Genomic DNA, 26,954 nt, shown 5'->3' on the forward strand with positions numbered 1-26,954 from the left:
GCACGCACATATGCACACACACACACACACATGCACACGCACGCAGAGATACATATAGTATTTCCATCCAATCTCCAATCTCAACCTCTCACATTCATTGCATTTGAGCAAATACTGTACACTCAAGTTTAACTAAGAATAGGAACACTGTTCTACGTCCCTGTGATGCATGAATCCCACTCAGTAAACTGGGTCACAAAAATTATTGTTGTGGTTCATGTCTGTTATAATTGGGTGAAGTAACACTCTTTTAAAGGGAAGCTATTAATGCCATTACCTACAGCAATCCCCTTACAGTAGGCCAGATTAGTACATCCCCACATTAGCAGAGTATGTAAGCGCAAGGCACAGCAGTTTAACACTGTTTGGTTAGAGATCTGGATACACTGACAGGATCAAGATAAGATGTTAGTTCATGTTTTGTGTTGTTTGAAATGTCAAACACATAGTTCAAGTTCTGCAGTGAAATTGTTTGGTGTAAATGAGACATGCTGGTTTAAGAAAGCAAGGCACCAACAGTGACGACCCCACTCCAATTCAAGACCAGCACACCCATGGGTGAGTGAAAATGACAGCTCCGTCGATCTGAAACTAACAGGGATGCTTTCATTGTGCTGTGCATCATATTACACTGGAAGTGCAGAGCCCCTTATCTTTAACACTCAAATCTGTACACTGTGGAGTTTTGGCAAAATATTGTAAGAGAAAGCATACAGGCTGCAGCTAATAGACTTTTTTCAAGTTCCATAAAGCAACCAACCAATTTATTTAACAATTTAACAAGCATCTCTCTGGTTGAAAACTCACACTTCCAGGCCACACAAATACACCACAAAATAACTCAGTAATAGCTCACTCCTGTGAAAGAATTGCCTGATGTCTACCTCCCATTGTGCTGAGAGAAAACTTGAATGTTTTGCTAAATGAATGTTCTGGGCTTACACTACATGTACATACATGAAATGATAGATTCAGAAGACAATGACCTTACTTACTTACAATCGGCCTCTACTGTGTGTTTGATTTTTAATTTTGATTTTTTAAATATACTACATAACATTGAGTTCTATGATGGCACTGGGTGTTTCTCAATGAAATGACAGTGTGACAGTTAGTGACTGAATCATCACAGCAGGGACAGAAATATATGTCTGTTGGTGAAATCAAATCAACTCAAACAGAGATGCAGGGCTGCCACTGATGTAATGTTTTGTTGCTAAGCAACCATGCATTACGTTAAGCTCTTAGTTAATCAGAGGTAATAAACATTATCAAATAGGCTGTGGCTTTTGAAAATGATTATAAACAAAGCATTTGGCTGCATTGTCAACATTCTTCTTCTTTGAGATAAGCCTCCTATAATTAAGCAACAAACAAAATGTATGATTACTATATCATAGGGAAGTGTTACTTATAACAAAATCATCTGTGTTGCTATATTTTTGTTTATATAAATTTACTGCAATGGAAAATAATTAAGCCAAAAATATGGAAAAATATTTTTAAAGTCAACTCTCGTGGAATGAGATAGAAATCTGGTGGCACCATTTGTGGACAGTTTTTGCAAAAGCAGAATAAAGTGAGTTACATGGTTTGGTCTGCAAGACACAGAGGGATGGGTGACCTTCTCTGTGTGTGCAAATTACGGGAGTACGTGATCTTGGTGATGTGTGTTAATGTTTGATGTGTCTGAACCTGTACTACTTTCTCAGAGTTAAGAGTCATAAAGAGAGGAGTGGAGGTATTTTTATAGGCCTGCAGAGGAAAGGAATACTCAAATACAACAACTCACAGGCTTGACTGTTATAAGTCACATCTTAACTTGACAGGGAATATTCTAATAATTCAACAGCAATCAAACTTGACACAAAGTAGGTTGGGATCTCTTCCCAGCAGAGGCCAATGGGGTTTTTTTTTATCACTCATATGCTACTACTACTGAATGATAATGATTTAATAATGCTCCTAATAATATGGTAATATAACAACATCATGATAACAACAGCAACAACAACTAAACAACAAAAACAATAATACAATTATTTTTGCTATTATAATAAATAATAACTAACAATACACAGTTCATAAAAATATTAAGAGGGCATTTAATCATCACACCATAATACCAGTCAGTGAAACTTCAGGGATTTAATCTATTCATTTAGAATGCATTTGAAATTTGAAAAATGAACTAATGATAGCGCGGTACTTTAAAATGTGCACTAATATTCTTTCTAAAAAATACTATCATTTTTGATGCAGTGTGGGATTAAATTGAAAAATGGCATTGCCACATTGTTTGCGCATTTTCATATGTCAAATTCTTTTGTCATCTTACTGCTGTATATGCATTCAGATAATAAGGGTATTATTTTTAGATATCACCAGAATATCAATTACCAGACAAATAATTATGAGACTTAAAACATTTTGAATAAACAGAAGATGATGTAGCATTTAGACTATGATCTGAGATGAGCATACGCTTTGTGAGTTGCAGACGGCAAACAGAAGTTTCTGCTTCCTCAAAACTCCACAGGGTTTTGTTATCTGTCTCTTAAGCTGTGAAAAGCAATAAAGCACCACATAATCTACTTTAATTCAATATATATCCTAGCAGCAATAAGCATGGATGTCACATTGTGGAGGCGCTCTGCAACAGTCACCTCTAGCTGGGTGTCTTATTCCATTATGCTTACACCCAATACCCTGTGATGGGTTTATACCCTGGGGATCAAAGGGCTGGAGTCCCAGACACATGACCTGATTCTCAGGTCTCACTGAAATGTCAAGAGGTGCAGCTGGGACATGCTGGTCCATGTAACTCACTAAACGCATACTAACAACACTTCATCTGTGGCTGTCTCCAAGTGAGCCTCACCATTACTACTTGTCAGAGGGGAGGCCTGACACAGTGAGAAACATAGCTGAAGTTCACTGAGTGCAGCTTCATGAATGTAGAATTTAGAGAACAGCAGTCTTCTCCTGACCGCCTGCCTCTCTGTATCTGATGATTGACTGATACAATCCTTTTATTACCTTCTGTTTATATGATACATAGTAAGTCTATAAATATTCATAAAAGTATTGATAATCCAATCTATTTGATATCAATACAATAGGAAGTAGGGTGGCTGGGGATTTGCACGCAGTGTTTATCTGTGCCTCTCTCATCCCATAAGAAGGCGTCCTGTTTTTGTGGAGTGTGACTAAACCCAAGCCTTACCAGTCTTGCCTTCCCTTTAATCTTACTTTGTACATGATCAAAACTCCTCTCACTCCCAGGACAGGAAAATACACTGCAGAAGCTGAATTAAGATTGCATGGCATTACACAGAATACTCAGGGTAAACCACAACCAATGTCGTCTGTGCTGGTTGAACAAAAACTAAGCAATAGAGAAATAAACAGTCACAGCTGAAATTTCTCTTCTCTTTTTTCCAATGCCTGGTCATTTCTCCCGAGAAATCCACATAATATTCAAAACTGTTTACAAGACAGCACTTGAACAGGCTGCCTTTAGCCCAAACTTCATGAGTACATGTACCAAGAGTGAACACATTAGTCAGAGAAGTATCTGCGAAAAAAAAAAGTTGATAGAAAAGAAAAGGTAAATGTATTCCTGCTGCAGCAATACCAGACATTTATAAAAAAGTGGCATGGATGGACAGTAATTCACAGTCATTTCAGCTGAGGTCAAATGATCATAGAATCAGTTAATGTAATTGTCTAAAATATGTGTTATGTTTGCAAAAACGAAGCAGTTGATAAAGCATTTTATAATTTAGTTAAATTCATGAGGTGAAAACATGGTGAACACCTTTACCTTTGACACTCTCAGGGCCACTTCCCGGCCAACAGAGAGCCCTTGGACAAATGTGCGTGCAGCAATGAATGCTCGGGTAACCTGAGCCTTGAGCTTCCTGGGCACGTCTCCAAAGGGCTTCAGCTGGTCGGTGTACTTACTGATACACTCCAGATAGTCCTCAGTGATGACATATTGGGAGTTGAGCAGTGTGAACATACGCTCCAGTAGCCGTGACCAAAAGTCATTAAGCATTTCCTCCAGGTTAACATTTCCTCCTGTGTAATAGCGCTTCAGCTCAGCAAATAGGTTCTCAAACACCTCTGAGTTCTGCATGTAAGGCTTGCCGTAAGTCCTCACAAACATCTCATTCAGGGACCGCTCTGTGTTCTCCAGTAGCTCCAGGAAGAATTCTGGGAAAAGAAAAAAAGGATTATGGTCTGACATGTCTTCACGTCTGACTCTTGCTGTAGATTATGCTGTAAATGACAGATAGGTGTTGACAAGATGCACTGTGAATCTTATCAAAATCTTAGATTTAAATAAATCCAGCAGAACTTCATTAGATGTGTCTTATTGTGAGATAAAACACAGCTATGAAAGGAACGTCTAGTCAACTGCATAGCAGACAACACATTTACTTACAACTAAAAAATACCAATACAGCAAATCAATTAGGACCTCTGATGTTAACTTAATTTTAAAGTGACTTCACAACTTTGTTAATTTTTATTTCCATTAAACCACTTTTGACATTGCAATCTGAGCCATGCTCATATATTTCTGGAAAGCAATAAGTTAGTTGTTTGCTCTGTATGAGGTCTGTACTGTCCATATTACAAATGTATACCCATAATCCATCACTGTAGACCCATAGAAATATACTGGATACACTGTATGCTGGCAGATGAACTCCAATATTCAGGTTCACACTAAAGCTTTACTATAAATGTAGAAAGCATAACAATGTCATATGAAGTTCAATATATTATCATTCAACATTATTAAGATTCCACAGGAGGGTTTGTCTGTATGGTCAGCAATCTTTCAGCAAATTTCCTTTTTGCCACCAATTGTTGTTTGCCTCCTTGGCCTCTGTAATTCACCAAGCATTAGGATGAGACAAGGATATTTATGACTATTTGTTGTCCATGATGATGGTCCTGTCTGTCAAAAACCAATATTAACATTTAAAAAGGTTTCAGAACTGCAATATGAAACAGCGCAAGTCTAATCGTGAGGGATTCTAGTCCATAAAGGGTCGTACAGGTACTAAAAAGACTTTAATATACTATAGTTATTGTCTTTGGGTGATATTTTGAATCACAAGCTGCTTCAAAGCAGCATTAATTGATTCTCTTTAGGTCATACTGGCATACATCAGGTTCCCAAAGAGTTGAGTTGTATATTCACACATCCGCAAGACAGACAAACATTTCTTTGGAGATGTTTTTTCCCCCCAACTTTTGGTTTTTGTTTAGTCTTGCTTCTGTCTCTGTTTTGCCAAATCCCAACGGAGACATCATGCTGAAGGCTGCACTGTGTTCAAAAGATATCTGCTAACATTCTGTGTGTATTGTTTGTACAGGGTAGGTAGTGTACAGCAGGTTTATTAGAGATTTGTGACACCTGCAGCCAGCGGTGGAGGAAATGTTCATTTCTAGCCAGTAGGATGTAAAAGTCCTGCAGTGAACATGTTACTTAGTAGTCAAGTGGTCATAGTTGTATAATGACACTGTGTATTATATCATTACATCATTACTACTCATATACAGTATAAAGGAAAAAACATGGTTTTATTTGCTCATTAGGTTAAGATCGTTTGTACCTATTTTGCATAAAACTGAAAATAGTCTGTGACTCACAGGAAGGCAGTGGGTGTCAGCTTGCCTTCGGCTTAGTCTTTCAGTCAGAATTGCCCTCCCATTCTATGTGTTACTATATTGCAGGACCACTGTGTGTGAATCCTGAGATTAGTGTTGCCAAAATGACTGTGATTGGTTTCAAGATACATCAACAAATACCCCACATATTAGAAAGATAATGTGCTCAGCCGAACCGTTCTCCATCTACAGCACAGAATGAAAGAAAGTGTGGAAACAGATCTGATTATGTGAACAAGAGGCAACTAAAGATTATTTTCAGCTGAATTAATCTTCTGATTATTTTTTTATTAATTTAATTTAATTTATAATAAAGTCCCAAGTATTCAGAGCTCACAATAAAATCTTCAGAAATCTCATTTTGTAATCATTGCAGATTCCCAGAAAAACTTGCAATCGACACATTTTAAGATAAAGACTAGAAACAAATGTACGATTTCTACTATGAAATGATTTCTACTATGTGGTGCCATATTATTTCTTTTCAACTATATGTTACTTCCTTTTTTGGTGTTTCTTTGGGTTCAAAGACACGACTCTTTTTACTATCACCTTCACTGAGACTGCTAAACAGCTAAGTAGGTAAGAGAAAATATTACAGACTACTGATCCCCACCAGCCCATACCCACCATGCTTGCTAGTATAGCAGCTACAATTTCACATTGGACACGGTGGAATATGGTATAATGAAAACCCACACAGTAGTTTAAAATGGTCTCCTTTCTTTAAAAACATGCAGTGCATAAAGTGAACCAAGAGTTACCATCCTGTCAATATCATACTTCATTTCTATGTGTGCGCGCTTCTTACTATATCGCTATGACGACCAGCTGTACTATCCACAAATGGAAATGACATCAATAAAAGTATCGATACCGAAGGTGAGTGGGGTCCAGTAGAGTCAAAAAGTTGAAAGACAGCAAGTTCAGTGTACGGACTATTGATTAATCGATTAACGGACAACTGAATAATTTGAGGTGCACATTATTCTAATTTATATTCACTGTCTGCCCCAAGCATCAGACTTAATGTGAGAAGGCGTGCTGAATCAAAGCAATTAAGTTTTATTCAGCAAAAAGAGAGGCATAAGCTGAATGATTTTAAAACACTTTGTAGAGTTGAGGACAGCACAATTAATGACAATGATTTGTGGGTTTGTCACTACGAGCCACACGATTTAGATTACACAGTCATCTGATCCATTACTAATCCAAAGAGCCTTGCACATCTCATAATCAGTAGTTCTGAATCAGCATCTGTAAAACAACTGAATGCATCTAGATCACATTACACACTCAGACCACACACTAGGAAAGGCATCCATTCCTCTGAGTCATGCACATTACGACCAGTCATCAGAGCAGCTCTGACAAAACTGTAATGGATTTGAAGTGGTCATTACTGCTCAGCAACGCAGGTGAGGTGATATATTACAACAGCAGAGAAGCAAAATGGTGTGACTCGCCACAATGCCACAAATCACATCCGATTAGTTATATTAAGAGCTGCCCCTCCCTGTTGTACAGCAAGGGATAATAAAATATGAAAAATCACCTGCATGCTGATGGAATGCACAGGACAGTACTTCATAATGATAATACCTGATTGAGATCAATTTATTTTTTGCTGCACAAATCAGTTTCTGTGTGTCAGCTTGAAGGGCAGATGTTACATTTGGTTAAGGGGGGAAAAAATCTCTCTTTCTGATGAACTTATGACTCTCTCTCCTCTCTCTCTCCACTCACATATACTTTTGATGGACTTGTGATGTGAGTTTTTATTTAAATATGTCAAGCTCCATCACAATTTTGCCTCAGAGATTCATTTCTAGTAGCCAGTTGTGCTGAATGATATGCACATTGATTAATGGCAGGATCATCCTCATTTAATTAAAAATGTGAATTTCAGGGGGGGGAAAACTCATGCAGTCAAGCTCTCAGCCAGTGTGTGAGCTGAAATATCAAGTGAATGTAATCGATATAATTAAGGCTAAATGTATAGTTAATGTGGGTAGTACATTTGATACAACTCCAGCTCTGCTTCGTAAAGATTGCAAATTTAAAAAAAAAAATCATCACCATGGATTGCCTCTGTCAAATGTGGTCCCTAAAATATTTGCTTAAAAGATGCAACTTATTCTGTATAATTCAAGATTGCATATTATACACTAGTTTGGAGATTTACCACAGACAAAGAGGCTGCATTAATTCAGAGGAATTCATTTGTCGGAACAAATGACTTGTGGCAGAGCTGAAACATAGTACACTGGTGCTGAAATGCTGGACAGGGATTTATTCAAATGCCATCAACTCACAGAGAGTTCATTACATTTTACTGATAGCGCTCAGTTTGGCTACAACTCCTCACTTTGCACATGCAGCTATGCAGAGGTTACACAGAGTAATTCTTTCTATTATAAAATGACAGTTTGTGTTTCTGTGCTTCCACTACTGCTTGCTTGTGCAGAGACCTACTGGTGGATGCTCTGCTTGATGTCGATAGTCTTTATTTCTCCATTTCTGAACGAAAGTTTTTTTGACACAGAAAACTCTTAAAAATAAGAAATAATTCTTATTTAAATATTGTACTTCTAATTTCAAATCAGAGATGGATGATGAATAAAAGGAAGCAGTATCATTTTCAGTTTTAAGCAGACCACAGTTTTTGGAGACAATGGAGATGATGGGGTCTGTTTGAGTTGCACATAACCAACAGAGACATTGCCTTAGATGTGATGACATGTAGTTACTGTGGGGAACCTCATGGGAAGTGGCCTGCAGGATTAATTACAGCGAAGTCCTCTGAACTGTGAGCAGGCATAACGTAGGAGGATAAAACAAGGGGCCGTCCACCACAATTAATAAGGGAATACAATGGTATTGACGAAACTGTGGAGTTTACATTCTTCTTCAACATTCAACATCTGAGCAAGTAAAAACCTCTATTGTTTATGTATCAATGAAGTCATCAAAACAATAAATAAATCAGGTCATATTCAACAACTAAGAAGAGGAATGAATATTCACTTCATCCTCTAGGACTATAAGTTAGTGTTGTCTTAATAAGGCAGGTAATTTTCAATTTGAAACTGAATGAAACTGAAGGTGAAGTGAGCAGAATAAGATTGAGGAATTAATACTTAAGTAATAATAATAATATTTTATAATTTAGTAATACAAGCATCAACATTTTGAGAACAAAGATCATAAGTACAGCTTTATTTGTCAAAGGGACCCCACCTCTATTAGTGATTCTTGAAACTGTATAATGCATACGACTTGGTAAGCAAACTCAATTTTTTTAAAAAAAGACAAAACCAAACAACCTATAATTGCATATGTCGATAATGCATAATTAATCGGTTGTGCTCTAAGTTTGGTATTTTAAAGCCTATTGTGAGTCAAGCTGTGGTTAAATTAAATTAAAATTACATTTCTCACCAAAACATTTTTTTTCCCTGTGAGTGTTAATGTGAACTTATATACTTCACTCTACCACACAACTAAATGTAAAGACCTTATGTTTAAAAAATATGAATGAAAAGTTGATTTTCCCACACACAGATTGCCGATTAGAAGTCATGCTGAGAAAAATTTGTCACACACTTTCATTTACTAATCCTCTAGAACACAGTGATATGGAGCCAATCCCAAATTCTGTTCCAGTCTCTGAATGGATTGTCCATTAGGACGTCCAAACAGAGCAAGGCCTTTTCATCACCGTCCTGCTTCCTCCCATCTCGTCACACATATCCTCCCCTGGTGGCCTGTCAGCATAGAATGGCATATGGTGGGCAGCTAATTCAAAGCTGCGTATTGACCCAAAGGTACCTGGGCAACAGCTTCTGAGAGACGTTTCGCTTTACTTTCACACTATTGTTTCATTATTTTTTAAAATGCCATTTTATACACACATTGAAAATTACTGGGGAAAAAACATGCCCAATTTGTAAACAATTCAGCACTAATGAAATTATGGGTCAGTGCAAGTTAGTTTACCTTAAAACTGTGAAAAACATACAATAATAATAAACCAACAATCTAGAATGTTGAAAATGTATTCAAAAGTGACAGCCAGTAATACACCATGAAACCAACAGTTATCAGAGTAAAAGAGATTACAACACTTACACCCATACCATAATTTAGTTTGGATAATAACGAAAACCGCTTTCGGCATTTGTTGACATTTGATTAATGGCTAGTGTTATAACTTGCATTCCATCCTTTATGACTTGATTTGTAGAGTCCAAGATTTACAACTCCTGCCATGTGTAGCAGTTGCAAAACTCTTGGAGGCCTTTTCATTTGCTCTCGAACCAATGCTATCACTGTTTGAAGCAGTAACTGCAGAGATCAATAGCGGAGAGTGGATCACATTAATATTCAGCTAGGCTAACCAGCACCTTGCTGTCCAATGCCACAGGATTGATTAGCAATTAAGTTAGTTTAATGAGGAAGTGGGGGAAAAAAAAATCATCTGTGCCTGCTATCTCAGACCAGTTGTTTCCTGAACTCTTAGGACTATTACAGTGAAAACAATGAGAATATTCTGATGTGGTTTCATGAATATCGTGTAGCAACTGAAGGAAATTTAATTTCATTGTTCAGGTCTTTACATGGGAAAAACATTTAAATCTTTTGATCATCCTCACCCTTAGGTTTGTTCTCCAGGGTTGTTGTTCTGGTTTATTGCTTAGGTTTACTGCATAGGAAATACTGATAACATTCCAAGACCTTTGGCCTTTAGGGGTAGATGAACATTTGGCGAATCCCTTCCACAGGATTTACCCCCCCCCCCTACACACACACACACACACACTCAAGATAATGTTTTAAGATTGAACTTTCTTGCATTCACACAGCTGTACTCTGCAAAATTAATTGCTGATATTTCCGTATTTCTCCTTGGTTTTTCTAGCACAGATGAGACTGTGCCCTCTCACTGTGACACAGTGTAAAGTGTCAGGCATGCGTGGGCTGGCCAGCTCCTGTCAGCTGCAGTAACACTAAAGTAAGAAATATACACATACAGTATATGAGTCAGTAGGTGGATTATAAAGAATATCTTTGTGAACTTGTACCCCAGCATTGTTTGGATTTATGTGCAGATCCAACATTAACGTTTTTCACTTGATGGGTCAGGGAAGTGGGACACAAATCTTCTTGCCCCAAGACAAAATCGTATGAACAAAGATTTAAGTTTGTTCTCAAACTTTAAAACTTCCTGAGCAACATATAGATGGAGTTTTACCCACATCCTGGAATGCTGCCAAAAGAATATTTGTGTCTGCAGGATAATTGAGGTGTTTTCTTGTGTTTCACCTCATAAATGTGTTCAGTACTGAGCAAATGCAACTCTTAACAAAGATGAGGAGGGAGCAGAGAGGTCCCCTTAGGTACTTGTAAAATTATGTTTAGCCAAATTCCCGAACAAGTCTATTTACTAGCCCAAGGTGGCTTTTTATTCATGCATGTGCAACAAAGCAAATTCATACATTTCTCCTTCTCTGGCTTCCTTCAGTCTAACAACCTCACTCTTGTTAAACTGTCACATGGAGGTGGTAATCAACTTTTCCCCAAGTAGCCATGACTGTGTTAACATTAAAAAGGCTAGTGTTTGCAACTCATGACCAGTTACAAATATGCATAGTTATGCTGCACCACAAGCAGCAGAGCTGCATGTTTTACAAGTGAAGAACAGACTATTGTGTTTGACAAATTTGAGTTAAACACATAATCCTGGTGAAAAGCAATGCAGTTGCAGCTGCCAAATAAAGAAGGAAAAAGACAGCTGGACTGTGACCATGTTTCTATTTGTGAATCCCATTAAAATAATGTGTTGATAATACTGTAATATGAATTCTTATTCTCTGTGTTTTACACTTAATTTTTATTCTTTCCTCTGAAACCCATCATTAATAAGACTTGGCAGTGAATGAAATTAAATATAAAGACTAAACAATGCAGTGCTTCGTTATTTTATTACTAAAGGAAAGAAAAGTGGATTTAGCATTTCAGTAACACTTGGCTATAGAACAGTATGAGCATATAAAGACATAATTAAATGATCGAACTCAGAGGAATGCAGTCTTTTAACATTATATTCATGTTTTAAATATATATATACAGTATAGGCGTTAAAATTATATATATTTAAAGTCTGTACAACTAAAAACATTCAACTGATTACACTAAAGAAAAAGGTCAAATTCAAATAAGATAATCGACATCTCAGATTTCCTGAGTGGGTGGTCAGCAGAGACCCTCAGCAGACAGAAAGTCTGCAAGCAGCTGAGAGATGCAGAATCTAAACCTGCATATGGCATCTGCATCAACACTGATGAAATTATGGAGAGTGGCAGCAAACCCCAAGAGAAAGACCAGGTGCCGAGAGTCATGCATTTAAGTGCTGCTAGACAAACCCCATTTCCTCCCTGACTGGAGTCCTCCTTATGACATTCACTATCCTGACAGCAGCTGATCAAAATAACACTTATTTATTTATGCACCCTTCCAGGAATCAGAAGATAAAGAAGTGTATATTCCTGGAAAAAAAGCAGGAATATACACCCAGTCATTGTGACATTGGGTTTCTGGGCAATGTGAAATAATTTGAGTTGCGTGTTGTAACTGAATAGCATTGTCTGATTGAATGTGTTGAATAGTTTGAAAATAATGAGTGTAGAAAGACAAGACATGGACTGCCGAGTATCAAATTCCAATATGATTCAGTAAAACATTATTCAGTTGTTGACAATGGGTATATTTAGATAACTCAATATGAAATTCTAATCTTCAGCCTCCTAACTTTGAAGCAAGAATATTTTTCCTTTTGAATTTTGATAGGGGTGCTGTAAAATCATGCAAACAATAAAGAGATTTTTTTTTTTTCTATAAAATATAATGTGAAATTTTTGAACACATATGTAGGAATCAGGATAAATACTGTGGTGGATGATTAGGTTTAATTTAAACAAAAGACAAGTACATAACGTCCAACATGTTGGCCTGCTACAGAAATGCAATTTCTTCTGATTTACTGTAGATAAATCATAACCATAATCAAAATAAAACTTAGCTATTGATTTGCAGTACATTGAAATAACTGAATTCATGGTATTTGCCAAATATTACCTCTTGAACCCAGCTCCGAGGCTGGTCATTCTTTTGTTCTTTTGGTTTTCATGGGGTTAAATGCTGAAACCTCAAGTTCAGAATTAGATTCAGCAAACCAACAAAACGTGTCAAATGCCATTCTATTCTGTCCGTTCTATCTATTCTATCTATTCTATCTGTTTATGACAAGCTGTGGATAGACCACATCCACTGTCAGACTGCTGTATGTGTACTGACACACAAGGGTGACTCTTTATGCCCCATGTGGTGTGGAGCAGAACCCTTGCGTTACCTTTTATTTCAGCTGTAGTATCTGTATTGTGTCAATGATGCCTATTTTGCTTTATTAGTCTGATTTGCGTACAGCAATTTCAGCAGTCTCAGCTCAGAACTGGCAGTGCAATTTAGAATTTAGTAACAGTAATTTCAAATTTCACGGCCCCTAATCTCCACTTTCATAGAGCATTTGTCGTTTAGCTATTCAAATCCCACAGAAGACAACAGAGCAAATGGATTTGAAATGAAGAGTAGAAAAATGTCAGCAGAAGCACAGTTATGTGAGGCCTGATTTGCTAATATCATTTAACAATTTTAATCTATATCATTTAGGAGCTTGTGTTCCAACATGAAAGCAGGAAGCACATTCTTACACTACTGTGAGCAAAAAAGTGTCATGGTTAGACAAGAAAATATTAATCATTCAAAATAGGATTCATACACTGGTGAATAAATTATCATGGAACGTAAGCTTCTATCAACAATGACACAGTATTTGTACATAAAAATTAGGCACACTACAGTATACTCCAGTCTGCTTTCTGTGTAGCTGCTCCTTGAGCTTACATAGACTCCTACACAGTTATTAGAATGCTGTTGAAAACATCCTTACACTTCCTTGTCCTTACTTTCCCCTATAAAGCCCTCTGCATTCACTATTTGGATGCTTTAATAAATAGTTTGCTTATAATGATGAAGAATTATGCATTACTCTGGTCAAGGTCGACCGAAGTTTGATGGTTGCAGGCAGCGTTGCCATTTCTTCCCACTTCTCCACAATGACTGGGAAACTATTGAATTGTGCTTGGATATTTTACAAAGGACTGTATGATCAGTAATGAGCACTAACACTACAAGTTCCAGTATGGATCGATATCAACTGTCTATGATCAACTGAAAACATTTTGTATTGTTAATTTCGAGTAGTTTGTTCAACTCCAGGTTTGTTATAACGATGGAATAATGTTGTGTTACTGAAGAACCATTAAAAGAATCTGTAGAAACAACTAGAGTTTGGATGCTGGTACATCTTTTGTCATTTGGCTTTTTGTGCGTTTACTACTAGCATTGGTGTTGTTGTTACTGGTAGGACTGGGTGATATAACTTCAAAATAACAACACAATCATATTTTTACAAAATTGAGTCATTTTCAACAGTAACGACAGTTCGACCACTCATTTTGAGAGGAAAACAATCCAGATAAGGTGATACTCAAAAATGGTTCCGTGAGATGAATTAATGTAATGTAATGCGTAACAAAGCTGACAGGTGGCTTTGCTTGACAGTTCTCTCCTCCGTCTCCCTCCACCATCATCCACAGAGATAGGATGTTGCTTCCCAGTATAATGCTGTGAGGTGCAGGATTATTATTTCTCATTAAACTGTTACTATAGGGAGAAGGATAGTGAAGGAGAAGTGGAGAGTGATGTTTGGTTCAGTAATGAGAACATCCCCTCCCATAGTGAGGGTTCAGTGGATGTGCGGTGGTCAAGACAGTCACTGCGGGCCTAAGACAAATTCACACAGAGCAGAAGACCACCAAACAAACCTTAATAATGCAGAGTTTGGCTCTGTACTGCTGTTCAAACTGTCAATCTGCTGTGCAAGAAGTCATGTTTGTCTAATCCAACAAGAGGGTTCTGCACTCTTAGGCATATTAATGAGATTTTCACATCTTGTCTCCTCTTGAGGGAGGACAGCGCTAACCATGAACCTTTTCAAATTAACTCAAACAGTCGCAATCTCAATCCTTTCATTTCACTCTTTTTGCTGCATTTTGTTCTACAGTGACTGACTGCCAAAACTATTCCAACAAAGAGCCATGATGGGAAAATCGATCAGCATCAAGCATTTAACCACATAAATAAATAAATACTTACCATCAAACCTTTTATGCCTGGAGACAAAGGTGCTTCTCAATACATGACTCGTTTCATCAACGAGATTCTCAAAGTCTTGTTTGCTCTGTTGACCAAATTTGTCCTCCATTTCTTGAGTGCAACATGTGTTTCCCTGAGAACAAACACGAAGATGTTCACCTGAAAAACAGGCAGAAACAGTTTGTTTGTATGCGTATCAAATGTGACACTGCTTATAAACACGCTTCGTAAATGTAACATGAGTAGAGCATTTGAACACTTTCCAAACATGTCATTCTTGGCATCAGTATAAAGTAGAATGTGTCATTAATACTAACATGTGGTGACTGTCAGACATTCACAGGAAATTCAGTCAAAATCCAATGTCCTCAGTCGAGGAGTTTGGGTGTGACTAAAAAAACCAAACAAACATTTTTTTACAGTGCCAGTGTCTTTTTTTGGTTGCATTCCAGTGAGAGTTGCTATTTCACATACACATTCTCCCAACTAGCTGTAAATATGCTATGATACAAAAAAAGGTGTCCGGGACTGCAGTTGCAAAATCCAGGTTTTGTGTTTTGATCAGCAGCAGTGAATTCAAATTGACGGTTTGCTAAACCCCAAAGCTTTCCGTTCTTGCAGGTCTAATATGCAGTTTGCAACGTTTTACAAACCCCTAGAGGACTTAAAACTCAGAAAGAAAATAATGGGTCCTTGAAGTTATACAGATTTATACAAAATCTGGCTTGGAATTTTTGGCAACCATCAATTTTGTCAACTTAAATAACAACTGTGGATTGAAGATTTAATCCACCGTAACCAGTGACTAAAATTGGCACTGTTTGAGTTGGTTAGTTGAAAATATTGTCTCCAGGTGACAATTTCTTGTTGTTGGCAGCCATCCCAGTGACCTGAAAGTCCACAGTATGGATCAGACACTGCAAAAAAGAGCTGTCAGAGCTAACCTGAGCCAGCACCACACTGTAGTGTACTGGTTCTGGTGATACTGGCAAGCAGTGTCCGTTATTTTTCCAGCATCACTAATGTTGGTTTGGTTGATATGAAGCCTGAATTTCCCACTTTGGATGTTAAAATATTCAGATTATAAACATTGCTTTCTCAAAATACTTCTTTGATGGCTTCGCTCCAAATCACTCCTCTCTTGATATTTGCTCATCTAAGTGGGTAAATATATATCGACCACCAGAAAACAAGCAAAGTTGATTTGAAGTTCCCTTTATTTCCATTCATTCCAAGGGGGGTTATTTTTTAAACAAATCATTCTATCAACAATTTATTGTAATAATTGACCAGGCTGCATCTGAGGGGCAGGACTAAGCAAAGGGTCAATTTTTAAAGATAATAGATTTCTGAAAGACTATGTTCTCATTTTGTGACTCCTATTTTGATGCTGTTTCATAATAACCAGGAAATATGTTGATAAAGAGTTTTGAACTGTAATTTCCAAAGGAAACAGAACTCTCAAACATTTGTCATTATTTTTTTAGTTAATTAGTACACATTTAATTACAATTCATTTCATTCCCTCTTCATGACACTTGGTTTCTCAGGTTTTCCTAGGTGACAGACTAACTAACTGTTATGGACATAAAACCCATGTTTTCTCCAATATGATTTTAGAATAACACTGACTCTCTTTTGTCATTTGTTCTGACAACAAGAGCCCCAAATGACAAGGGGTTATCAAAGTTAAATGAGTGGAGAGGAAGAACAATACATTCCTTCAAAATATTCTTTGCACAGTACATAATTGATGACACTGGGGAAATAATGACATGTATCAAATGTCAATGATCTACACCATATCTTATTGTCAAACAGTCTTTTTAAAGGAGTCACAGATTAAGCGGAATTGGTTTGTAACAGCCTTAATTGTCTTGCCTTTTTTTTATTCATTTCAAACTCTAAAATCCAAAGAAGTTTGATGTTGAGTTTTGAGAACAAAAACTGAGTAACTTAGGCTGCACAACCTATGAGAAGGAAGGATCCGTAAGAACTGCATTTTGTGCACAAAGACAAGTAGTCTTCTACTACTCTTTTGAGCCAAAACTAGAAAAAAACAACTATAGAACACTGAAACAGAATGAGCAATGAGCTTGTCGATGATCCGGGCTGATCAATTTTTTTCTCCTCTTATGAATCCTTTTCGTTGTGCTTGCAAATGCTGAATAACTATTACTCATATTTTGATCTGTGTTCTTCCAAGTCTTTTCTTGACAGTGCACATTGATTATATAGAACATTTTAATCGAAGGAGACAGGTTCCACCACCACTGGAAAAAAAATGCCTGTCTGACAACTGATATCAACAATGTCATGGGTTCGTGAATGCAGTGGGGAAAAATTGATGGCGCAGCCTCAAAAGATCCGTTTTTGGTGGGGTTTTTATTTTCACCAACAACAAGCAGTGAAAAAATATTTACAGTGCAGATCAAAATTCCCAAAACCAAAAACCCAGTGTAACAAAAAGAAGTATATACAGAAAAAACTCACACTACCAATAGGAACCATGCATAATATTCAAGAACGTTCAACTCTAGCTCCAACTCTACAACTCCAACTCCAACTCCCAACTCCCAACTCTTCCCCCATAAAGCAGAAATGCTTTCCTTAAATAACCCCATGCCCCTCCCCTGGCAAACCAACAATAATTAAATGGGGTTGGTTTTACAATATCTGACATCATTCAACCAAAACGGAAAAACCTGCCTTACAAAATAAACCAGAACAGAATAAAACATAAATGCCCATCATATGGCTGTTTAAACATTTATCAAAAGCCTGCAAAATACAAAACAATCCAGTAAGCCACAAAATGGTTTAGTCCAGGTACCGGCTGGCCTGACCGCGCCCCACTTTACGCCATTTAAGCCACACCTCAGGTAGTGGCTCGGTTTGGCCCCTGAACCGGATACGGACTAACGCAGCATCCTCAGGTGAGTGTCTCATCAAGTTCTGTGTGGGTGTGGGGAGAAAGCGTAGGCGCCGAGTGTGCACCCTCGAACGCACTACCGCGACAGTTTGTTTGACATGGACCCACCCAAGAATGTAGGTGCAACACTCTGAGCGGGACCGCGCTCCTGCGGTCCCGTCAGGAAACAATGAGAGCGCTGCTGCGGTCGCTCTCCTGGGCGAGGGAGAGAGGCGCGCGGAACGGAGATGGACGGAGCGGCCTCTACCGCTCCGTCACAAACAACAACAAGGCAGTCACAGACTTCAACATCCCGCGACACCCCTGAATTAAAAATTTTACCCTGACCTACTTGCATAGATCAAAGATCAATGCTGGTGCTCTGACCTACTTTTATAGATCAAAGCACTAGCTTTGATCTATGGTGTTACTCACACTGGCCTCTCTCGTCTTTCTATCTTATCCAGTTCCTGGGTGCACAAAAACTGAAATTTGACCTTGGCCTTGCTTTCTCAAGATCAAGGTGGTCATCTCATTTTCATCCCCTTTGCTGCACGAGTAATCTGCTTTTTGTTTCATCTTTTTATCTGCAACAGTTGCGAAGATATTTGGTGGACAAAAAATGAGTGAACGGACACACAAATACTGACAACCACAATACGTCACCGATTTGAAGCAAAATGTAATCAACAACTTCATACGTGCCAAAAATATAGCAAATTGAATAAACCAATTTGGACACTTCTACAAAACATGTAGTAAATTCTATCCAGTGGTTTATGTGGTGACAGATGAACAAGTTATTGCCCATTGCATGTGAACATATGGACAAGGGTAAAACTATATGCCCTTTTTGGGGCAAAAGATATTCAAGCATGTCAAGAAACAAAATGAAAGTAACCACATGGTCCAAAACCTGTTCTTGATAAAGAAGATAGGTAGGTAGGTAGGTAGGTAGGTAGGTAGGTGGTAGATAGATAGATAGATAGATAGATAGATAGATAGATAGATAGATAGATAGATAGATAGATAGATAGATAGATAGATAGATAGATAGATAGATAGATAGATAGATAGATAGATAGATAGATAGATAGATAGATTATTAATGCCAGAGGAAATTGCACATATCCACCGCATATCAGGCATTACATAATGAATAAAGAATGTCAGCCAACAGGGTTCAGTCCAGCCATGAACTGAACTGACCACTGGTCTCCAAGGCATACATTAAAACGTGTTGGAGCCTTTATAGACAGAACGTCATTTGACATGCATATGTGCTGTAGATAGCTGTGGCTATTTTCAAAAAAATCACAAAATTAATTTTTCTGAATTATGCTGTGATATGACACAGAGGTCATTTTTTTTATTTTTCCAGTTGTGCTCCTCTAAATTATTATCTTGCTTCTGACACCATGCACAATTAAACCAGATTTAGCTTTGCCTCAAAAAATTCAGCTCTAATGAACATCATCAGCCATGAGCATTAGCTTCCAACCAGGAAAGCAGATGGCAACTGTAAAAGTCTCACTGCATGCAGCAACAGATTGTATAGAGTTGATTTTACTTTGATTGCCAAACTGAATGGGTAACTAAATGATGTGACAATTGGATTGTTGTGCATAGAGTGTATGGAAAAGGCAACTGAAAAGCAAGGTTTTGTAATATCACAAAAGCAAACTGCAGCAGACACATACAAACACATATGTTTGCATCAGCCAACAACCTGGAAGAGATGTAGTTTCAACGCTGTGACAGCAGCTTTCTGTACATAAAGCAAATAACTTGATTGATAAGCATCCCATTCGATTCCTGTTGCAGTGCAGATCAGTTTGGCTGTCAATGAATTTCACAACCTTGTGCATGATGTTCCAATAATTTTTGGTGCTGTATTGTTCACGCTGTTGTTATTAGAACTGCCAGACTAAACACACACTCCCGGTATACTCCCGAATAATACTTCAAATCTATTTAATAAGGCTAACCAAAAATGAAGCCACACTTTTGATGACTTCAGAATAAAAAAAACAAAAAACAAGCAGACAAATGTCTTGCAAACTAAAATTTAAGTTAGACAGTCACTGTCAGAGACATTGATTCTGTTTTGTTGGTACCTCCACTGACTGTTCACAGCAAGAACAACAACATCCCCCCGTTATGTCTTATAATTTTCCTGCAGAACAATCCCACTGTGAAGCTATGCTAAGGTTACATCTGGGCTTATTTTATTCAGAATACTACGAAATGTGGTTGTGAAAAGGAGACCTTTGGTTTTCAATGACTTTTTCACACGTAGTGTCACCGACATTAATATTGAACCATATTCAAGATAACGTACTGCTAATGACTTCCCTCTCTTCAGCAATACAAAACAAAACAGCCTCATTTGGCTGACATGACAGGAAAAACTGCAATGCTGATAATTTAATTTAAATGATGCTCATTAAGTGAAATAATTTTTGTTTGTGTGTGTGTGTGTGTGTGTGTTTGTGTCTGTGTTTTTTGCACATGGGGGAAGTGAGACATAAAGAAAGAACGCTCCAGTTGCTGAAACAGCAAAGGTTTGTGCAGAAATACATACACACAATAAACATAAATTGTATTGAGCAACAGACTGATTATCTTCACTGAAGGGGGACATCTTTAATGGTATAAAATGAACAGAGGGTTGTGACTTTTTTTATCTTGTAAAATTGTAATATGGTATGAAATCTGAAATTTGCATCAAATTCACTCGAAATTATGTGTATATCAATGACAATGTGAAATTATGTGTGTATATCATAATTCACTAGTTTTACAAATACTGCACTTCTATTGTTTTAAACCATTCTACAATGCATTGATCATAAGCAAGTCAATAGAACATTGCATGATCATTCAAGTCAACATTTCATGCATTACAATACCACAGAAATATTTAGGGTATGTACTGCCAGGAAGAAGAGACACTAGTTCAGATGTCATTGAAGAACTTCTCATTTTTGAGTTTTTGTCAAGTAAGTCAACTGAAAATTCCAGCATCTTCGTCCCACTCACATTCATTCAGCATGCTTTTGAAATCACTTAAAAACAAAGTTATTAAAAAAGGACTTGGAAACTTGCAAGTCCCTCCGGCTGCACATTGTGAGTGAAGCCTTTTCATCAGATATGTCAAAAGGATTAAAAAAAAAAAAAAATCCATCTTGAAAAAACAAAGCTACTATGTGCTCCAGCGGTCTCAACAGAAAACAACATCACTTAAAAACAGGCCTGTCGTATATCAACACATGGGATGGCGCTTTCAAGGGACTTGACCACTCAGCAAAGTACTGTGACCTTCTCTGCCAAGGTTAAAACAGCACTGTGGCCTCACGGATAACCTAACTGGAACACAGACCACACATTACTGAGAGACCGGATGGGGAATGGGACAGGCAGTTATTTGGCAGCAAACACAAACTATGCATCAGGTTTGTGTCGAGTGTCTATAAAGCTTTAATGGCTAATGTTATAGCTAACAAATTCACTGTGATGACATGAAAAAAACCTCAACTAACAAGAAACTAATCCAAGTCTGATAAAGCATTCTCCCTCTATTACAAACTTCCACTATAATCTATAACGATGGGCATTTTTACTTTACAATATAAAAAAACTCAGTCACTTATTCTAAATTGATTAATAAAGCTGATATAATTTGACGTGGCAGTACAGCGGTGCAGTGGGTAGTGCTGTTGCTCACAGAAATAATTTCCTAGTTTCAACTCCTGCTTGGGCTTTTCTGTGCGTAGTTTGTATGTTCTCTCTGTGTTTGCGGGGGTAAGCTGTGATAAGCTGGCGTCGCATGCAGGATGCACCCCACCTCTCTTGACCATAGTCAGCTGCGATAGGTTTCAGCAACACCCGCAACCTTTGGTTAAGCGGCCAAAGACGAGAAGACAAGACGATTACGATGAAGGAAACGATGACCCAACCAGCTCTTCAGGCAGAATGAACAATTTAGATCAAGTAATACAGAGCCTTATCTGGTGGGTGATAGGGACCGATAACTTTTTAAAGATTCGTTTATTAACTATTCGTCTTCACAGAAGTGTGCTCTCTTCAAGTTTCTAGTAGTTTGCACTCCATAGCATGTCCAGTGCGCCCTCGTTCCTTGTGGGTAATACGTTCCAGGAACCACACGCGATTAATGAATTCAGCGATAGAGCGACAAACTATTTATCTTTACTATTTATCCTATTATTTTCAGTCATTTAAAAGTTTATGACCGTCTCCATACTGATATTAAACCACCTTCTATCTGTATTACCTTTAACCACACTCTTGTTGACTGTTCAAAGCACTTTTGTGTCTCACAGAAGTTCGAGACTCACGGAACGGGGCGCACTTCTGGATGCCGTCAGCCAATAGAATGCACGTACGGCATTACGTGACTGCCTACCAAAAATCCATGGTGAGGTGAAGTCACGAGAGTTGATGCGCAAATGCGTGAGGACACACTGTATGTGCATTAGGACTGTACTGTATGCTTGTGGGTACTACAGCATCTTGAATTTGGCACCTGCTCCCAAAAATTGAGCATTCAACCCCAGAAGAATTTAATTACTATGATGCCCAAATTTATTAACATGGCTTCCCTTCTCATTATTAAACCTGAACATAGTGTCTCATGATCTAAGCCACATGAATAGAAAATGGTTAAAATGCTTGTGACCTAGTGTGTCTATGCAGGAGGTTGACTAAATGCAGAAAAGAGGCAGATGCTCAACACATGCAGTAGCAGTGATGCGAGTGAAATGATGGCATGTTATTTTCGGAAAATACTAGTTTTTCCTGAGGAATACACAAATCCATTGAAATATTTTATAGATCACAGCAGACATGATTTCAAAGCTACTTTCCACAACTCTTGAGTTATAATCAATTGAAAATGTATGAACTCCTTCACTACATATAAGTACTATAATATAGTTGGTTGTGAAATTACCCATTCTGCATAATAGAACTGTCAAATTGTCATTCTAAATACATTTTGATGTTCATACTGTTGTCTATCTTAATCTGTTTCCTGTTTTATTTTGGTGACTACTGTCACATTTTCCTGTCAGGTTCCTGTGTGATTGCTTGTTCTGCCATAATGCCATTTACCCAGTTCTGATTGTCTCCCCCTCTTTGTATATTAAAGTGACGTTTTCCCTTCTCCCTGTTTCAATCATCTTTACTTTCATGTGACACTTCTTTCCCTGCTCAGTTTGTCTTTGACCATAGTTTGCAGTTTATTGATTACCCTTTTTAACTTTCATTTCCAATACTGTTGTCTGATCTGACTGTGTGCTTGTACACAGACTTTTTTCATTTAAGTGGCTGAGCCTGTGTCCTGCCTGCTGCCTGCTCTCTGGGTTCATATTCTGTGATGATAAGCTTTAAGCAACCAGCGCTCATCCCTCTCTTACTGGGGCAGATGCACCTGCAGAGGTGTTTGCCCTGACTTATCTGTTTGGAAGATGCTATGAGTAGGGCTGGCCTCCAGATCTGATGAACTTGAAAAAACCCCTGCACTTCCTTGTCCGATACTGAAACGGAAAGTTTGAGGACACTGCAATTTCTTTCATGTAAATAAATGCATAATCTGCTACTATAGCTGGAGCAGAGTCAAACCCTCTACTCAAGTGTAGAGGGCTGTTTTGTTCTGCAGTGGTACCGTATGATAGATAACTATTTAGAAATGCTTTCTGTGATGAATCTCCCTGTTGACTTAAAATGTTATCTGATTTTTCTATCAACCCATATCCCATCTTCCAAATTGAAAAACAGAATGATGTGATTGTGACCCATGACGGTAGAAAAATGTTTGTGGAAACACTTTTTTTTTTTTAAAAACTGCTTTTTTAAGGTAAATGCCTTAGCACATCTTTTGGGGTGGCTTGTTTCTTCACTCATTGGATCGGCACCGAGTCTTTGCAGATAGGGTTTTTGTTTGTTTTGGTTTTTTTGCTGGGATGGTACCAAGTATGATTTCCACCAGGAGCTTTCTGTGATCCTGAACAAGCCATACTTCAGCAGCTACGGGGGAATTTTCTCCGACTAATAGCTTTGTATCAAAGCTGGCCTTTGGCCAGTCATTCAGAATTAAGAGAACTGTGAAGGTGAAACAAGGATACTTGTCCCAGCCTGACTTTACTGAAGTACCCAATCCCAGATCCTTTATTTATCCACAGCTAGTAGGAGGATGCATAAATTCAGTTTAAATCAAGACATTGCACCATATTATGTTAAACATACATAGAGAGCAGCAAATGCCAGTCACATTAACATATTAATAACAAAGCAGCCAACAGATCCAATGCTAATTTTGTGCCACTCGTGCTAACCATACACCAGCACTATGAAAACTGTAAACTTGAGTTCTGTAGAGAGGCGTTTGTATCCACTGAGTGAATCTACCTACACAAGTAGTCACTACAGATCACAATTCCATTTCCGTAATCAAATGAAAAATTAGACCAGTTTATTATCACCGCGGTGGAAGTAACAGAGATGCATGTAATTCCGACATCTACTGAGATTTGCTCACATTTCTCAACGCATGAATGTCATTTCATAGATTTCATCATTTGTGCACTGAAAACTCAAAATAGTAACTTTTAAAGCATTTGTAAGCCTCTCCCCATATTGTATTGTCAGGTTTTAGCAGTTTTTAACCATGAGCCTCTCAGTGTTTATTTACTGACAGCAAGTTATGGGAATTTATTTTTGCAATAATCATACATAATAGAGCTGAAGTACATTATCTGTCTCTTTTTGTGGATAAACGGCTGCTTGTTTTCGTTATGTTCATTTGGAGAATGACTTCCTGTTGTCATTGGTAACGGTTCTGAACATTCAATGAACACCTACCTGCTTTTCAAAACTTCTCTATTTTTGCCATTGCTCGAGTCAAACTTACATAAGTTCTGTGTCACCCAGAAAGAGCCTGCTTTAATGTGTAAGACAATGCTTTAACACTCTTCTGCAGCTCCATATCAAAACAAGAAGAAATAAAGCTGTTGGAATCTTCCAGCATCACATCCTGCCTCAACCCTCTGAATAAAAATCAACTTTAAAGTCAAATTAATATGTAGGTATTCCTCCTTTTTTCATATGGAGAGAAATGTTTGGAACAACATAAAATGAAAATGCGTTTTTTTATTTTTGCTTACATTAGTCTTGCAGAAGTTCCAAAGTAAAACTACTAAAATGAGAAAGTGAAAGTACAAGAACCACGTCTCATTATTTTAAGTCATAAAATCACCTTTGAAATGCTAAAGCTGCACCTAGAGCCTTAATTAAATATAGACAGGGTAAGACTTAACAATAAATAAAACAAATAAATGATGAATAGGGAACCGATAGGACCCAAAATAGACATTTACTGCTGATTAGCTGTTAGCATCTAAACTTCTAAAAACAGGTAATAATTATTTGGTAAATTGATTAATAAAAAATAAAAAAATGTAAAAAATCAGACAAAGATTCGATAGCTGAATTGAATTTTTTAAGACAACTTAAGAACACTGGAAGATTTAATATGATAAGATACCGGAGACTTGGAGATGCTGTATAACTGACCAGATCAGTTCATGAAAATCTGTCAGTAAATCAAACTGACCACTTCATTCAACATGAGTTCTGTCTGATTAAATCTCATTCATTACTCATGACTTTTGTTTAATTCAGTTAGACAACAATATTAATATATTCAGAATAAACATGTGAACGGTGCTCCCTGCAGCAGCCGGGGCATCGAGTCAGAGCTCTGCTGAAACAGCGATACCATCTGATATGGTCGGGGCAGTGTAGCTACAAATAACGCAATGCAGAAGAAGGAAGTAAAGCAAGTGAACAACACACTCCATCCTCACCAGTGACTTTGTTAACTCGACAGTTCCTGTGTTGAATTTAGGCTCCGTTTAGTATTGAGGATGAGGATTGAGAATGATACTGTGCTCAAAGCACTTAACTACACATTACATGTTTTTGTGGCTGCGTGTGGTTTTGCTTTCATCTGCGCAGCAACAGGTGAGAGTGGCAAGAAAGAACTGCTTCTTTTTCTTTCTAGAGAACCGTGTCGCTCAGAGGGACACATGCAAATGCAGGTGAGTCACTGACATGTAGTTCAGTTATGACTTATTATTCAGCATTATTCACGACTTAGGGGAAACAAAAAAGGTATTAACAAGTGACTACTAGTTGAGTGTCCTTTACTGACATAATTAGGGTGCATTCATGAATAAAGTGGTCAGTAAGACTGATTCATAGTCATTAAATTATCATTACTATTTCATTCGTGAAGAATTGACTAGTCCCACCTCTAAATAAATCACCATTATTTTCCACAATCTCTGTCAATGCGTTCATTCCGATGATGAACCATTAGTAGTAGCTCCTCTATAAAAATCTACTCCTCATTTACAACAGAACATTCTGGTTACCTTACCTCTGTTATGTGTTAGAGAGACACGATGATTGTATTAATTCAACTTTTTACGCCATCACGGTAAAGTCAGCGTTCGTGTGCACATTAGCAAAGGTAGGTCAACTCTCAGAAGTATTCAACGGTATACCTGGCCAAAGAGACCCACAGCATATGTGCTCTGCCATCTGCTGTGTCCCAAGGTTCCCACTGACAAACTTTTTATGGATTCACGCTCATACTCCAAATGAGATCAACATTCCTAATGACAGTCCAGTTTCTTCTTATTCCATGCCAAATCCATTCATTACCAAAAGGCAACTAGAAGGTCATATGAATTGTGGCACTGATGCACTTATTTCTTATATCACAATTTTGTTTTTAATTTGAATTTGCCAATTCTTTCCTAAGCTTTGGTTGCACAATATTTAACAAAAATGTACTTTAAAATAACTGAAATAAAAGTTATTATATTCGACTAAGTAGTTTTGCTCAGTGCTTTATGTAGTCTAGGTTAGTATAACCTAGGAAATTGACTTTCCAAGTATTTCTAGAGCTAATGGAATTTCACACCCGGCCAGATGGGCAACATGATTGGCCTTCCTCCAGGATTAGATGCACACAAAACACTGCACACATTTA

The 26,954-nt window shown here is 37.7% G+C and overlaps 1 protein-coding gene across 1 annotated transcript in view; it reads right to left on the reverse strand.

The window, feature by feature from the left end:
• The window catches only part of gpc6b (glypican 6b), an 81,058-nt gene that overhangs the window by 43,372 nt on the left and 10,732 nt on the right, over nt 1-26,954 (reverse strand). The window contains exons 2-3 of the mRNA XM_068329537.1: nt 14,965-15,123; nt 3,827-4,218 (exon numbers count right to left, since the gene is read on the reverse strand). Coding sequence (XP_068185638.1) covers nt 3,827-4,218; nt 14,965-15,123 — 551 coding nt within the window. The remainder of the gene's footprint in view (nt 1-3,826; nt 4,219-14,964; nt 15,124-26,954) is intronic.

The sequence above is a fragment of the Antennarius striatus genome, chromosome 12 (genome assembly GCF_040054535.1).
Source record: "Antennarius striatus isolate MH-2024 chromosome 12, ASM4005453v1, whole genome shotgun sequence".
Classification (NCBI taxonomy): domain Eukaryota; kingdom Metazoa; phylum Chordata; class Actinopteri; order Lophiiformes; family Antennariidae; genus Antennarius; species Antennarius striatus.